Here is a 17,543-nt window from a genome sequence, read left to right as displayed (position 1 = left end):
ACTATCTCTCCGCCACAGGACCAGACTGCTCTCTGTCCGTTCCCTCCACTGAGGCCTTCTGGATGCTGCCCAGTATCAAACCGTCTGCTCAGTCTCTGGGTCGGGCTTCCCATCAGGCTCTGGTGCACTCTGGGCTGATGTGGGTGGTGGGAGGCTACTCCTTCAACTACTCCAACTACCACATGGTCCTCAAGTAAGCCTGAGAGCAGCAATGCAAATCCACACAGATGATTTTAGATGGATGTTCTGACAGTAACAACCATGAGACCTGTCTGACGTCAACGAGTTGAACTGCTCAGTGAGCTGGTCCGGATCCAGGCCCCGGGTACTGCGCATGTTGGCTGACTGTACTGGAAAACCTGAATGACGCAGAGTCATCGTTAATGTTGCTAGTGCCACCTGTGTGCGTGAGGGACGAGTAATTAGCTTGACAAATCGGACTCTGAGTCATGAGTCAAATCCGAACACGCAGACATGATGTGACGAACGTGTTTCGATTCACTTTCTGAGAATATCACCCGTCACGCACAAGTAAATGCACTAAAAAAAAATCAGAGGAGAACGGTTATTTTCCTAAACATGATCCATTTTAATTTATTTATTCGTTTGTCATTGTCTTACACTGACTCAGTGTTCGTGAGCAGATATTAAGTTTTGTTTAGTAAACTTTAAATGTATTTGACCTTTTTGATCATCAGAATTTACGTCTTTCACTCACTTTTCCTTTCATTTATTTCTTTTTGCAGCTACAACCTGGAGACTAGTACGTGGGACGCGGTTCCTGTCAGCAACGGCCCCCTCTACAGATACGGACACTCGCTGGCTCTGTACCAGGTAACACGGCTTTGACTGTGACACTAAATAGAACAGTTGTTTTTCGTATCTTTATACTACTAATAGACTGACACTGGAGTACATTTCAGGCTTTGCATTAAATGATTTGTATGTGGAGAATATTGTGGCGTAAACTGCTCATTACTTTAATATATATATTATTTAAATTAATTAATTTTGTTTTGTTTCATGTTTCATGTTTCATGTTGATAATTGAATATATGTTTACTGGTTGAAAGAAACCAAACTAGTTGTATAAAGTATGTATAATGGTTCTTATTTTATCCTCTGCTTAATAATTACCTGCAGCAAAGAGGCCCTTTGTATTCAGTGATAGGGAGACATGTGATAAGACTGAGGAGAAAACATTTTACACTCTTTGAAAGACAGGCTCATTATTCACTTTACCTGTGAAGAAATGAGAACATCAGAATCATCCATGTGTCGCCAGCAGATCACTCACTTCACAGTGTGGAGCATCCAATGATGTGTCACTGTCCAAGCAGTGGGACACATGCTTATTTAAAAGTCATTTAATAGTGAAGGACAGGGGGGAGAATGAAGACAAATGTCTCTGCTCTGATGTTATGAAGGTGAAGTTTGATTCAGAGCTGCTCAGTGAGATTTGTTGACAGCAGAAACTCCATGTTCTAGTCTGAGGGGAGTCTGTCGCTTTCTCTTGAAACATGAGACATGCATGTTTTAGTTTTTATCTCAGGGAATAACGGCGGCAACCAACCAGACCTGCTGACTCTTCACCTCCCACCCTTCACCTTCACGCTGATATTTTAGGAAACATACAGCATCATTTGATAGCCGCAGTTTAAAAAACATGTTTATATGTCTATAAGTTATATTAAAAAGGTTCAGATGTGCAGTAACATGACCTGTGTAGTGAACAGAAAATACCTCAGCAGCACAAATCAATACAAGATAAATATTTATTCACATACACTTTAGCTCATTCATATGTTAATTCACAATTATCATATAAATGAGCAGCAGCTGTGAGAAGGTCCAGCATGCAACATTCCCTCACCTCTCTCATACGCACAAAAACTCTGAATGAGGAAACTGATTCTGGTTCTACGTGAGTTGCTCCCTCTCTGCAGTAACGTTTCATAAAACCCTTCTCTGACTTGATGCAGGATGACATCTACATGTTTGGTGGGAAGCTGGAAGCAGGACCTGCTAACGTGACGGACGAGTTGTGGGTGTTCAACATCCCCAGACGCACCTGGTTGCTACAGAAACCCGCTCCGGCTCCTCCCTACGCCCTGGAGGGTCACACCGCTCACGTGGTGGAGCTGGCCGACGGCGAGCCGGTGATGCTCGTCTTCTTCGGCTACTCGCCAATTTACAGCTACATCAACAAAGTCCAGGAGTACGACATCAGTGAGTGCATCTGCTGACGCTGCTGCTGCCATCGATTTGTTTTACTTTGTTGATTGTTTAATTGCTTTTTATTGATTCAAGTCAAACACAGGCGCTCTTCTAGATGTTGACATTTTCCAGGCTGTGCCCCCACAGATCTTTGGATTTTAGCACCAGCCTCATTTGGTGCATGTGTTTTTTTTTGTTTGTTTTTTTTTGTCACTGACACTGCTGCTCATGCTGTTCTATTGTAGCATTTCATATACTATATACCTCTCTAGATAACCACAAAGCATTAATGTACTCTGAGTCTAAACAAATGATAAGCAACACATATAAACAGGAAATCAAGTATGAGCATCTTTCATATTTTGTCCCTTTTTAAATAAACGACACTATATGTACAGTTTGACACAGAAAACATCACACTAGCTCCTTTCTTCTTAATTCTTTAATCATCCCTTAATGTTTCTTACATCACACATTCAGTGCAGTGTGAACATGCATTTAATTTAACCAACAACCAGACTTCTCATATAGCTCGTATGTTTTTAGCATTTAGCTTTGAGGCTCTTCTTATAGATCAGAACTGAATTTACACTTTTTTTGCAATAATGCAACCTTTCTTTCAAATATTGCATTATTGCAGCTGCAATTTTTATTTATTTATTTATTTTTTGTATTTTAAATACATTTTGCAGGTCAGATCATGCTTCTGATCGGTGGCTAATTTATGTCGTTTTGAACAGCCACACACACACACATCAGACAAACAACAAAGTCTTTCTGGAAGAACTTGTCTGATCTGTGCAGAGATCTGAACTTTAGGATTTTATATTTTATTCCTTGTATTGCATGTTTCTCTCTTCGGCCAGTAGATGGTGGTGTTGCACAGAGCTGTAAATAAACCAGGATTCTGAAATGAAAACATTTATAGGACGTGTAGACACACACACACACACACACACACACACACACACACACACACACACGCAGATTCCATACATACAACTCAAAGGCAAATGTGTGCAGCTACACACACACACCAACACACACAAATAGAGCGGCCATTAAGAAGAGGTGGCACCCAGGCCAGAGTGTCTGGAAGAAGACGAAGATAAATGAATCGCAGCGTTCCCTCACCCTCCTCCCTCCCTGTCACCCACTTTCTTCTCTCACCCCCTTCTTTATCTCCCTTCATCTTTTTCCTTTCATCTTCAGGCCTCATTTCTGACCCTCTCTGTCATCACTGCTCCTCTATCCCCGTTATCTCCTGCTCCTGACCCTCACCTTTTCCATCCTTCTCCCCCTCATCTATCTATCACTTTCATCTTCACCCAACATTATCGCTCTTACTTCACTCACTTATTTCCCTCAGACAATGTCACAGCACCAGTCTGCACCAGGCATTATTAGGCTTCAGAGGAAGTGAGGAAGAGTCAGTGCTACGTGTAAATGAACAGAGGGGAGCAGAAGTGGAGTGTAAAATATGAGCTAAAAGGATTTAATGACCACTCAAAGAGGCAGGTTTGCAGCAATTAGCTGCCAGAGATGACATAAGAGCTGACCTCCTGCTTTCTAGCCGCCTTGTCTATCGCTGTTACTCTTGTTCGTTCCTGCTCTTGATGTGTCTATCTGGGACATACAGTATAATCCCTGACTAGTTGGTCATTACTAGCATAGAGGGAAAAGTACAACCAGAGTATCATTAAGAAAGTGGTAGTAGTTGGGCAGATCTGTGGGAAATGTCATGCTGGCACAGATTCTGTTCTTCTTTGCCAATTTAGTCACTGAACAAGGCTTTACTTAGGGTAACACATCGCCCGACCTGAAACTCTTTCTTTGTTTCTCATTTTCTGTCCCCACAGAGGAGATTATGATTTAAGTCCTGTACGTGTTTGATTAGCACAAAATGATGGAGAAAGCTCGGCCAACAGGCAAAAGACAGAGGGTTGGCTTTGTGGTGCCAGATGTGCCATCATGTGATTGTTGAACAGACTTTTAGCTCTCTGCCAGTAAGAAACTTATCCCCAGTCTCAGCAGGTCGAGAGTGATCTGTCAGATCGATCACATCCGATTCTGACTGAAGAGCTTGTTTCATTCAGGCATAATTCAAAACGTCCTTGGACACAGTGATCCCAGTAGTGCACTACGCATTTGAATGACTTCACATGTAATTCTCCTATAATTAAAATGACATTAGCAGTGTTTGTATTCAGATCTTCAGAAATGCAAAGTGGAAAAACACAACAGAGTTAGATGATTGAGCAGAGATCTTCTCTCTCTGAGTGTTTCTGGTTCGGGTTCTATCTCAGTTTCTCAGTTTTTCCTCCTCGTGGTCTCTGGGGTTCTTCATTCCACATAATGGCAGTTTTCTCAAGCTTTTGAAGTTCCTCCTCCTTCTAAGACTTTGTTTGTTGTGTTGTCTCCTCGCTTTATCGAGGGCTTCTCAGATGATGTAATCCCTGTCTGTTTTTAATAAGATCTCTATGCACCTGAATTCATCTGGATGCATCACACTGGTCTAATAAAGGGCCACTTTTAAATTCAATAAAATCTAATTTCCTCTGGCCTCTTACCGTTTGGCTCACTCTCTTCATCTCCTTTCTTTTTTCCTTCCTCTCTTCATCTCACCTCCAGAATGAGAAGTGCTTTGCTTTTTGGCATGAAAGTGAAAAGCAAACTTTGCCAAAGCATCAAAAACATTTTAAATGATCAACTTTGATCTTTTACTATGAGTTTGCTGCATTTATCAGACGTCTCTCTCTTCTCTGTGTTTGTGCCTCAGGGTCTAACTCGTGGCAGGTTGTGCCTGCGGGGGGTGCCGTGGTCCAGGGAGGCTATGGCCACAGCAGCGTGTACGATGAGGCCAGCGGCAACGTGTTCATCCACGGTGGATACAAGGCACTGAGCAACAATAAGTACGGGCTGGTGGACCACATGTACCGCTACAACGTCCACACGAGAACATGGTGAGAGCAGAGACTGATGTCTGTGTATTGTCCGCAGACGTTTTGGGGTTTGAATAGATAGTTCTGCATTCAAACCTGCCAAAATGAAAATAGCACTGACATCCACAGCGACGAGAACAGGTGTCTCAATCATTGTGTCGAGAGCCATTCAGCCATCATCTAAACCGCTTATCTTGTCCAGCATTGCAGGGAGCTGGAGCCAGTCCCATCATGCTCTAGGTCATGGGTACGGTGTACTGTGGACCAGCTGCCAGTCTGTCACATGCTGACGCATTTAGTCAGGAAAACACATTTTCTGTTTTGGAGAAATTTAAAGTTGGTGTTTAGAGATGTGGCTGAAATATTAAGCTGGTGTCTGTTTGTCTGTTGATAATATGAATAAATTCAGCAGTTTAGTTTTTGTTTTGCTCTAAAGAAGGTGGGAACCAGCTCCATCTTATCAGTAACAGTTAGAATTAGTACGTATTTAAATATATACTGAAGAGCAGTGAGATCAGCGTGTTGGAGGGTGAGAATAGAAGGATGTGACAGCAGGTTTGACCTCAGGTAACCCCAGGCAGATGGATGGATGCTCGGCTCTATCAGCCGCTCATCGTCATTCCATCACATGCGTGTGCGTGTGTGTGGGCACGTCAATGCATGCTCGCATACACAGGAAACCTGCAACCCTCTCACTTTCCAGCTGGAGTCGAGTGTCACTTGACTTTTGAACTCTCAGACCTAAACATTTCTCCGTGTTCTGTTTACATACAGCTCAGCGTACAGATTGTCTCTGCTCTGTCAGCAGAAATCTACAGAGACGTGCACATGACATCTACGTGTTAGTGGTTTCTACCTGTTCACAGTCCACAGAGTTAAACTAGATTGAATTGTTAGATCCCATAAACGTCCTTATCCTCAGTGAAGGGAGTTTAGTTTGTTCCTTTGTCAGATTTCAAGAGTCTCTTCTTGAAAATCAGACTTACTGCATGAGACTGATGGGCTTCACAGTTGGTCTCCACTATGTGACCTTTGACCTCAGAGAGTTCTCATACAGCAGACTGAGACCTCCTACAGCATCTGTGTTGATTGACTCTGTGTGGGAGCTGCTCTCATAAAGGAACAGTTGGCATGAAGGGCAGTCACCACAGGCCAGGTCACACACTCAGACGCCATCAGTAACATGACACCATGGCCACGTATCACACACACACACACACACACACAACTGACAAATGAACACTTTCCCAATGTGTGTGTGTGCAGGTTGATCCTCAGAGAGAGCGGCTTGGCGCGGTACCTCCACTCTGCGGTGCTGCTGAGTGGAACCGTTCTGATTTTTGGGGGAAACACTCACAATGACACGTCACTCAGCAACGGAGCCAAGTGTTTTTCTGCAGACTTCCTGGCGTACGATATCGGTAAGACCAAGTCACCACACACTTACTCAGAGGCCGGTGGGCTACTAGAGTTCAAAAGGGGTTTGCTCATTACATTAGTTTGGATTCAGTTGATTCCGGTTGTCTGGTACATGCACAGTCGACAGGCTCACAAACCGTGGGGACATTCATCCGTCTATTATCTGCTATTGTTGTTGTAGCAGGTTCAGCACCGTTTTCGGCTCTTCCCACTGGATCCAAATCTGTTCTGAGGCCAGATGAGATAAATGGTCTTACTAGTTTTTCTAGGTCTACCCAGTAGCTACATCATATCTCTAAGGCTGAGCCCGGCCACCTGATGGAAGAAACTCATTTTGGCTGCACCTTTGCCTTTGATGTAACGGCGATGAATATCTGGCTCAGTATCTAGACTAGCAAAGCTTGCATTGTCCTGAACAGGTGAGAGGAGACGTTCCTTCTCCAGCGAACAGAGCTACCGACCTCTCTCTTTACATTATGCACATTTTGAGTGCATCATCTGATCCTGTGACTCCAGATCACCATGAAGTGGTTGTTAGCCTGCACTGTTGTTATCAATAATGTCTTTGGAAAATAAATAGAATGGAATAGAATCACAAGCTCTTAGCTGATTCCTCACAGAAGGAACATGCTTTAGTATTTGTTTGTAATAGTTCACTAAATTTGGCACCGTACCTACTGTATTTGTCATAATAATTGAGGGGGCGTCACATATAGTACACACACTGTGCCAAGCCAGTCTTTTATGAGTCTCCAGGAAAATACATTTTATACTTATTAGTCATTCAGAGTGCTTTCTTGTACACAGAAACGCAAACAGTGTGCATACAAATGTTGTGTTTTTACTGCTGATTTCCTGTTGTGAATCAGAACTGTGCCACAGCACTTGATGAAATACCCTAAAGATGCATAGTGTATGAGAGGAGACGAGGAAGAGACAGACTTACAGTAACAGATACAAATAACAGAGACAGCAAACAACAACAACCCAATTCTTAATGACAGAAGAGTCTGTGAGGAAGCGAGAAAACAGGAGCGTGTTAGCATACAGAGACTGTGGTGCAGGTAGAAAGTGCGTTTGGGTGTTGAAAGATCCCATTACGTGCTACCCAGTCGACCCATAGACCAGATGGCACGAGGCTGTTTCCACCCTGTGACAGGAAGAGAGAAATGGAGCACTGAGTGTGGAGAAGAGGGATTACACCACCTCCTCACAGGAGCATCACAACAGGGAACAGAGAGATTAGTACAGTGGAGACAGAGGAGGAAGAAAGGAGGGAAAGATGGATGCATGAGCAGAGGTGCAGAGTAAATGAGGAGGAGGAGCTCCATCCTAATGTTGGGTGAAGTTGGACATTGAGGGAATTCTGTAACTTGTTGAGATGAAAGTGTGGTTTATGGTTTGACTTTATGCTAAACGATCCGTCGAGTACAGCTGGTTACAAACTATATTTAGTTGTCATTGGTTAGGAGCAGTAAGGATCCTTTCTGGTGCCAAAGGTCTCTGAACCTCTTGGTTACTGGACGTACTGTGGAATGTGTGTCATAATTGCAGGAGAACAAAATGTAAACTTGAAACAGAGAAAGTTATACATATTTCTGCTCCCTTCAATAATGATTTCTGCCAATTCTGCTGTTCTCTCTCTGTGACGACTGGTCTATAAGGTTCAGCCCATTTCGGATCAGGTCTAATTACCTCGTTCTTATCTCTTCTTATTACGTTGAGTGGGACTGTCTTGGACTGAGGCCTCCAGGTTACATAAAACCAGCATTAGAAAGTTGTTGCCTCAGGCTTTGTAATAGTTTCTGTCAAGATTGTAATTGCAGCTGCAGTATTCTTCAATCAGACAAGCAGGATCCCCATTTACGTCCTCTGTGGTTCATTAGCAAGCAGCTCAAAGACGGAGGAAACTCCTTGCTCAAGGGCGTCTCAGAGTATTAATATAAGTATTAATAAAGTGTCAATAATATTAGTATGTAGGATATGTCCACAAACAAGTGTTTTCCAGGATCAAGATTCAAAGTTTTATATTAAAAAACAAACTTTTCCTACATTTCCATCCAGCCCAGTGTTGGTCTAAACCTCCCTTTCTTCTCTTTCATCTTTCTTGTCACTCACTGCTGTAAATTATATAATAAAGCAGAAAATACCAGGGGAGGATATTGGTGAGATAAAGCTGAGGATGTGAGGGAGCAGAACAGTGAGGAAGGAGAGAGGAGGTTACACAGAGGCGGGAGAGAAATAAAGAGTAAATGAAGGAGGGAGTTAGGGAGGGAAAAAGAAACGCAGAGGTTGGTAAAAGAGAAATTACCTAAAGGCAATTAAGGTATGCAAAGATAACGCAGATAATAAGCTGGTGAATAAAAGGCGAATTCAAAGGTAATAAACAATAAAGCATGTGTTTACAGAGCGTCCTGTTTTAATGAACACACTGTTGAATGCTGAGCTGGTTTGTGTGCGTTTATATGTCCCTCAACTCTGTAGAACGACACTCCATCTTTCTACAGGTGATCATTTATTCATCGCTGCTCATATCTGCAGAACGCCCCGACTTCACCGTCCGCCAGCCGCCTCTCTCACTCCAGAGGGACGGTTGAAAGAGAGACAGGAGAACTGGTTACAGACGGTGTGTTTAGGACATTTGACAACAAACAGTGCTTCTTCATATGAGGAAGATAGTTTACATCGACGTGTGTTGACGGGTTTCTGACCTGGTGACATCTCCGTAGAACAAAACTTTGTTGTTTCTTTTATCACAGTTGTTTTGCTAAACAGTTTCCTGGAACCCACAGATGGATTATGTGGAATTAAAATTATCTGCAGGACCAGTGTGGTGACAGAGGGATGTGATGAGCTTAAGAAAGGCATCAAACTTAAAGCCAGAAGAAATGTCTCCCAGCTCTTCATTTCTTATTTGTTTCACTTTTCAACTTAATCTTCTTTTCTTTTGTCTCCAATGTAAATAACAATAACAGTCATCACTTAATTCAAACATTTGTTTGTTAGACGACATAAATAGTTCAAACTTTAGTGACATTAAAGCTTCACTTCAGGTACAACTGACAAGAAACAAGAAGAATAATTAATTACACACAAAGATCCCAAACGTGTGTTAAGAGGAAACTAGATGTTGAATTGCAATATAAGCAACGATAGATTCTTATTTTTTGTCTGTTGCTGCTTTTCTTTTACTTTCTTTGATTGACAGACACTGGGGCCGGTTTTCCAGGGGTGTGTCTTACAGATGTTTTAGTTTTGAAACATTAACATAGTAAAAAAACTGAGATCTAATTTTGAGTAAATTAAAAGAGAGAAAAAAGGATGAGCTTCATTCTTCACATTTCTGAAATTCTTTAATGACCGTTTTAAATCACAATGGAAACTTTAATATGTGCTGCTATTTAAAATTCTCATTAAAAAAATCCAATTAAGTTCAAATTTAATTAAAGGTAAATAAGTACTTACCACCAGCACCAGCTGTACACCTGAGGCACTTCCTCTAGAATTATTTTAAAAGCCCAGTGAAGGTAGAAACTTAAGAATGAACATCATTCAGAAAATGTAGGAGATTAAAAAGTACGATACCCTTAAAATACAGATGTTCAAATTCCAAAAGGGAAAAATTGTAAATTGAAATTTTTGCTGTTTGTTGAGCTTTTGTAATTTTCTCTCCTCCCCTCTCCTCCCCTCTCCTCTCCTCTCCTCTCCTCTCCTCTCCAACGTCCCTACTTCTCATCTACTCGCTATTACCTCGTCCATCCCCGCCCTCTCTCTCCTCTCTCCTCTCTAATCTACCGCCTCTCTCTCCTCTCCTCGACTTCCCCTCTCCTCCATCCTCTCCTCTCTCCTCTCCTCTCCTCTCCTCTCCTCTCCTCTCTCCTCTCCTCTCCTCTCCTCTCCCCTCCTCTCCTCTTACTTTCCCCTCTCCTCTCCTCTCCTCTCCTCTCCTCTCCTCCCTCCTCTCCTCTCCTCTCCTCCTCTCCTCTCCTCTCCTCTCCTCTCTCTCCTCTCCCCTCCTCTCTCTCTTCCTCTTCCTCCTCTCTCTCTCTCCCTCCTCTCCTACCCTCTCCTCTCCTCTCCTCTCCTCTCCTCTCCTCTCTCCTCTCCTCGCCCTCTCCCCTCCCTCTCCTCTCCCTCCTCTCCTCTCTCCCGCCTTCTTCCCTCCGCTCCTCCCCTCCCCTCCCTCCTCTCCTCCCTCTCTCTCCCCTCTCCCTCCTCTCCTCTCTCTCCGCTCCTCTCCTCTCCCTCCTCCTCCCTCCTCTCCTTCCGCTCCTCCCTCTCCTCTCCTCTCTCTCCTCTCCTCTCCTCTCCTCTCCTCTCCTCTCCTCTCCCTCTCTCCTCTCTCCTCTCCTCTCCTCTCCTCTCCTCTCCTCTCCTCTATCTTTCCTCTCCTCTCCTGGAGATAATTAATTAGTTCCACCTGTGGAAGTCACTTCTCTCCCTCCCTTGTTCCATCTTCATTTACTCCTCCGTTCCTCCCCGTCTCCTCGCTCGCTGTGAGTGGAGGGGTTTCGAGCGCTAATTTGTTTTTGTTTTGCTGTGCTAACCTTGGAGGGGCCACGCAGCATTATTAGCTTCTCTTGCTCTTCTGCTGCCACACATTAGATTCAGGTCGACACGGAAGGCACTTTTCATTTGGATTTAATTCACCCTATCCCCCTCCAGCTCTCTGTCCCCCCTCTGTCATCCTCCCCTCCTCCCCTCCCCTCAACCCTGCCACCCTCACACTTCTAATTAGATTTGGGGGGAAAATGAACTCTGATTAAAAACGCGGTCCTCTCCAACTTGACACACCACAGGCACACACCCACACACACTGTCTGCTTGACACACCAACAAACGCAAACACACACCTGGCAAACGCACGTACATGGCACAGCTCACTGAGAGACAAAAAAGCCCAGGGCTGGTTGGGAGCTTGTTTGAGAGATGCTGGGATGCTGTGATATATTGAAGAATCAGACAGTGGCTGCCGTTCAAACCTCCTCCTCCTCCTCCTCCTCCTCCTCCTCCCGCCTTTCTTCATCAAGCCCTCCATTAGTTGAGATCAGATCAAACTGCCAATCAGCCCGACCCTCCTGCTCGCTTCGATCTAGACTCGTGATTCCTCTCTCTCTGCCCCACCATGCATTATTAACACAGATTTTCTCATATCCTGAGAGGAAATTAAAATCTATGTTGGTGTGTGTGTGTGTGTGTGTGTGTGTGTGTGTGTGTGTGGCAGATAAGTATCTGTTGAGCCTGTAGTTCTTTGGTGGACAAACTTCAGTCACAAAATGTTGGCTAAGGTGTGAGGATCAAATCAAAAGTCACTTCAGCTGTGCTCGTGATTTTGTTTCATTTAATTTAGATTCAGACCTTTGCACCGGATCTAGTGAAGTAAACTCCTTTTCTTCTATCATCAGGGCCAATGTTTTTAATTAAAGATCATTAGAGTTTAAGAAAAGCAAACACTACCTGGATTTAACAGGATTTAAACTGTAGGACCTGCAGAGTAATAACTTGCCAAACCCACTCCACCCATTTATCTTTTCAGCACCAAACTTTGCCAGTTGTTGAAAGCTGCGTGTAGAATTATCAGTGATCCGATATGAATGTAGTTCCAATGGATAATGGATTGATTGGTTGGACCATGAATCCAGATTCCTTCAACATAACCTCACCCACCAAAGACACTAGGTTTTCTTTCATTTTTCTTTTACCTTTAGTTATTGTTCAAACAGATCATATGTTATCTCCCATCATGCTGGTCTATTTCAAATACAGCTCACAGAACATTTTATTTAATTAATAATATACTGTTTTGTTAGAATAAATGCAACAGACTATATATATTTTTCCAAATGACTCTGAAATAGGAAGACTGTTAAGTTGCTTGACTTCCAAAGACAAAATTACTGAGACTGTTCTCAAGGAAATGACTTCAGTTTTGCAACAGTGTCTAATCTTATTTTAGTTCTCAGAGTGCCAAGTGCCAGAAGTGGAAAGTTTTTGCATCATGTGTCTCAAATGGATTGTATTTGTCACATAGCATAGCACACCTGGAGCTCCTGCTGACTGATCAGTGCCGAAGCAGAGGCGCCAATTTGATAAAGACACTTGTAGGTTATATTAAAGTGCAGCTGGCAGAACATCTGTGTCTGTGTAAGATCTCGAAATAGATTCCACTTGGATTTTACAGATTCCAATCCCCAGACTGACTTCTACAAACCCATAATTAGTCTGGATGTTGACACTGGACTGTCTGCCCGAGATTATGAGCAATGGAAATGTGGCAGATGGTATAGTTAAAGTTAGGAAAAGACTGTGGGCAAGTTTTTAAAATGACTATTTACCAATAAGAATTGCAGTAAAAGATGTTCTTAAGTGCTTTTGCCCTATGCCTTTTAAAATCTTTTCTTTTAAATTTCACCTGAAAGACCAGACCTAGATTTAATCAGTAAAAACCTGACGCAGCTGAAACATCACAAATCTTCAGTTGTAAAATTGAATTTTTATTATTAGCCTTAAATAAAACCATTTGTTCAGAGTTGGTCTAATTATAATAGTGGTTAATCTTAAAATAAATGAAGTTCTGTTGGTGATATAAATAAATCCATCTTGCACAGCTTACTGATGGATCTGTTAAGTGTCTTACAGGCTTCAGCTCGGTGTCACTCTAGTTAACACTGACGTTTGACCCGTGCTAGTGATGAACTGGTTTCTCTGTGTGCTGATCAGAACATCCCCTCTCCGTCTATTCTCTCCTTCTCATCCCTTCCTCTAAACTTTCCTAATTAGCACCAGGCTTAACGAGGTTGTTAGCAACCTGGTGTCTCAGAGTCCTCGAGTCTATCGACTCACCGTTTACGTTCAGGGACGGCTCATCTGACTAAATGGCACATTTACACTAACACACACACACACACACACACACACACACAGTCATTTCCATATTAAGATGATGGGAGCACGTAGGGGTCATTAAAACATCAGAGAGTTGTAAAATCTAAACAGTAAAATACACTTGGAGGGAGAGAGAGAGTTCTTTATGACAGAATGTGGTGGTATGAAGCGTTTTATGAAGTCATCTCCTGGATTATCTTCCCTATCTTCTCTAAATCACAGTCATTTGATATGAAAGGGTTAGGATAATGAGTTCTTCTTCCTCATGATAAAGTTGGGGAAGGGAGTTAAACTGTGGGCCACGCTCTTGTTCTCATTTATCTTGCATAGAATGAATTAGTTCTGGAGTAATAATACTAAAGTAAAAGAGTGATGAGTCCCGACCGTCTATTCTGACGTGTACTGCTGTAGTGTATTTTGGATGTGGGCCGGCTTTGCAGGGTTTAGACTACGTGCACCTCGAACTCTGCAGAAACAGATCAGGGAAGCCCCTGTTTCTGCGTAACAGTTCCCCCATCCACACAGCCAGGTTGAAAAGAGATGGTTTCCCCAGTTTGCTGGAGAAGAACTTGACTGGGCTGCCATGAGCTCATGAGTTTACTGTTGCTTTCCGAACACTAAACACATGTTAATGTCATATTTCAGTACATAGTTCAAATACTGTTAAACTGAGCTTCAGTTTTAATGTCAATTCTAAAAGTTTAGATGTTATAAATATCTGAATGATTGAAGGGTAATAGTTGTAAACCTGTTTTAGTATGAAAGACTCACTAGATTAAACATTTGGACCTAAATGGGAACACTAGCCGTGCCTTTCGCTGTTCCTTACTGACTCGCATAAACACATACAGCTGAAGTACGGTACTTACAACTGTGTGTATTTGTGTGTGTGTGTGTGTGTGTGTGTGTGTGTGTGTGTGTTTAACAGCCTGTGATGAGTGGACTGTCCTCCCCAGACCAGGTCTGCACCGAGACGCCAACCGCTTCGGACACTCTGCTGTGGTTAGCAATGGGTGAGTTCCTTCCTTCTGTACTAGTTGACTGAAATTCATCAATGCCAAACTCAATCTGAAAAACAGGCTATTTAAAGTCTTCTTTCATTTAATTTCATCTAAGAATATAAAGAAATCTATATCTGAATCCAGCAACACCTGGATTTGCAATAGTTTACTGCGTCGTTCAGCTCAGCAGTGTACTTTCTAAAACTGATGCTGAAATCAGGCAGAACTGCTAAATCCACTAATCTACTCTGTTACATTAATGCAATTGAACCCCATCTGCTCACAATGCATTATTCCTCGGTAGGCTGCATGTTTCCGTATCCTTGATGTCTTCCTGCAGTGTCCTCTACGTTGCGGAAGCACTGACGCTCTCTGTTGTCGACAGTCTTCTCTGTCTTTCCCTTTCACTCAGGTTATGGTGTTGTTGTGTTGGGAGTTTATGGATTGATCTCTTCATCTCACTGTTATATTTAGATTTAGTTTACACTTTTCCTGTCACTTCTCTGAAGCTTTCTGTTGAGAAACTTGGGCTGTGTCTCTCCCCACTTCACCTCATGTCTGTATGAGAGCGTTTCTTCTGCTTCACACTCTCTAACTTTTTCACCCTCTGTGCACAGATACACTGTGGATTTACATCATAGTTTTGACAACTATATTTATACCTTAGCTATGTTTTACTCTATGTCTCCTTCTTTCCCCACACTCATTCACATAGTTGCAGAGTTTATTATTTGTTATTTTGTGCTGATTTTCTTTTCTTGATCTCTTGAACAATGTCTAAATGTAGGTGACATGACGAAACATTGTTCTGTAGAGCCTCTGCAATATCATCTAATACAAGTCGTTTTTTCTGACACTGAATTAGTATTTAGTAGTAAAGTTATGATCTTCTATAATTCAGCGTCAACAAATGTTTTTTTTATATCCATCCATTTTGTCAAACTTACTTAACATATATGTTGAATTATGATGTCTGTCTCTGTGTCATCCTCAGCTCCATGTACATCTTTGGAGGTTTTTCGGGCCTCCTTCTGAACGATGTGCTGGCCTACACCCCTCCGTCTTGCCAGGCCTTCTCTAACCCAGCTCGGTGTGCTGCTGCTGGACCAGGCGTTCGCTGCCATTGGGTCAAAAGTAGATGTGTCCCCTGGGAGCTTAAGTCCCCTGAGCACAGTCTTCCTCCTCCATTTTGCCCTGCACAACACGGTAGGTTTCACTAGAGTCCTGTGCACAGCTGAGGCTGTTACTTTTAATGTCCCTAAATATTTTCACTGTCATGTCAACACATTTATCCCTAAATATACAGCAGAATCGAATTCATCCTGAGAATTATTATTCTATATATATATTATTCTAAAGCACTGGGTTTCTGAAGTTTGTTTGCGTAACATAATTATGAGCACAGAAGGTTAATGCTGCAACAATTACCTCATTTTAAAGTAATTAGGATTGGTCCAAACCCCCTCCCATTCCACCTCATCTGTTTCTGCCAGATGTGGCTGCAGCAGCTTTTCCAGGTATTCTGTTTTAGGCAGCTCACTGCAGGTTTAAATAGAAAGTAATTATGATAATGGTTGTTCTCACAGTTTCAAATATAGCAACAGTACATGTGGATTGACAGCTTTAAATGACTTGAACTACAAATCACTTAGTTATTCTGTGCAGCCACTGGTTTCCATTAATTTCAATAACATAATTATTCGAATGCCTATATTTGAAACTCCTTACTCTTATGCAAACCCTCTGTGAACATAAATTATATTTTTCTGTTCCATTGTGTGTGTGTGTGTGTGTGTGTGTGTGTGTGTGTGTTTTGCTCTGATCCAGACAGTACAGACGAGCAGTGTTTCCGGTTCTCAGATTGTGCGAGCTGCACTGCCAACACCCGGGGCTGTCAGTGGTGTGAGAACAGAAAGTGCATCTCTGCCTCCAGTAACTGCACCGTGGTGAGTCTCTACTGGGTATCTGAAAAACAGGAACCGGCCGAGGCACGTGAGGCCGGATGTTCATTACACCTTTCGATACCAGAGTGTTTGATGGAACAAACAAGATACTGAAGCGTTAGACATAGTCAGATTGACCTAACCAGTAGGAAAAAGTAATGGTAATGGAGAATAGAAAGAGCACATTCTCTGTGTGTAAGGTGAGTTTACTGTGGGTAGAAGGTTAAGATTGTTACAGACTGGTGACAAAAATCATCAATAACATCAGATTGTTCACTTACGGTAAGACACAAAAGAATCAAATGATCTCACACATGCTCTTCTGTCCAATAACACAGTTTAAACAACCAAAACGTATCTAAGCCCAGAATCTTTGAACCTCTTCAGCATAATAAAGAATAACTACAACTGTCTTTGTATGTTTTATCATTGAGATTTGGTCCTTTAGCTCATTTAGTTTTCTGTCTTTCTCTAATTTTACTCCCTACCTTGCTTTCTTTGTCTTTACTTGTGTTTGTGCACATGTGTCTGCATGTTGTCTGTCTGTGTTTGCCCGGCTGGATTTAAATGAATCTGTGTGTGTGTGTGTGTGTGTAGCTGACACTGGAGCTGGCCCAGCAGCATGGCGGTGCTCTGTCTCTGTCTCCCCCTCCATCCATGTTGTCTGAACATCAGCTGAGCTTGTGGAAGCACGGAGCCAGAAGGAGGGGACATGTGTGTATTGTTTGACACTTGACACTTCTTGTTAGGATGTAGGTCAGGTTGCATCAGGGTCAGAGGTCACAGGCCAGAGCAGACCTTGAGGTTTAATGGAAATTGGGACGAATTGTAGTAAAATTTACATTTACATAGGCCATAAAGAGACTTCATTCAAAAGTAGAGTAAATAATAAAATACAGATATTGTAGAGGATCATATGACACTGCCGCTGTGCTGAGCAGACAAAGATAAACCATGCATGTCTTAAAATGAACACTATCTAATAAAACCTATTCAGGAATCATAATGGGAGAAATGTGCAGCACTTTGTGAGAACATAACTGAAATTGTCAAGAATCAAGACTAAATTAAAATGTAAGAAAATCTAGATTGGAACGATATGAACTCATTTCTTGGCCCATGACCACAGAATTTCA

General features: G+C 42.5%; 1 protein-coding gene across 2 annotated transcripts in view; it reads left to right on the top strand.

Annotated features, from left to right (window-relative positions):
- The window catches only part of atrnl1a (attractin-like 1a), a 181,647-nt gene that overhangs the window by 27,834 nt on the left and 136,270 nt on the right, over positions 1 to 17,543 (top strand). The window contains exons 7-15 of one of the 2 annotated variants that reach the window (XM_026356595.1): positions 19 to 193; positions 747 to 834; positions 1,983 to 2,229; positions 4,997 to 5,180; positions 6,426 to 6,580; positions 14,392 to 14,476; positions 15,459 to 15,670; positions 16,292 to 16,410; positions 17,005 to 17,121. In XM_026356595.1, the coding sequence (XP_026212380.1) occupies positions 19 to 193; positions 747 to 834; positions 1,983 to 2,229; positions 4,997 to 5,180; positions 6,426 to 6,580; positions 14,392 to 14,476; positions 15,459 to 15,670; positions 16,292 to 16,410; positions 17,005 to 17,121 (1,382 nt within the window). The remainder of the gene's footprint in view (positions 1 to 18; positions 194 to 746; positions 835 to 1,982; positions 2,230 to 4,996; positions 5,181 to 6,425; positions 6,581 to 14,391; positions 14,477 to 15,458; positions 15,671 to 16,291; positions 16,411 to 17,004; positions 17,122 to 17,543) is intronic. The other variant, XM_026356592.1, reaches the window with a different exon arrangement.

The sequence above is a fragment of the Anabas testudineus genome, chromosome 15 (assembly GCF_900324465.2).
Source record: "Anabas testudineus chromosome 15, fAnaTes1.2, whole genome shotgun sequence".
Classification (NCBI taxonomy): Eukaryota; Metazoa; Chordata; class Actinopteri; order Anabantiformes; family Anabantidae; genus Anabas; species Anabas testudineus.
This window is presented reverse-complemented; position numbering and strand designations above follow the sequence as displayed.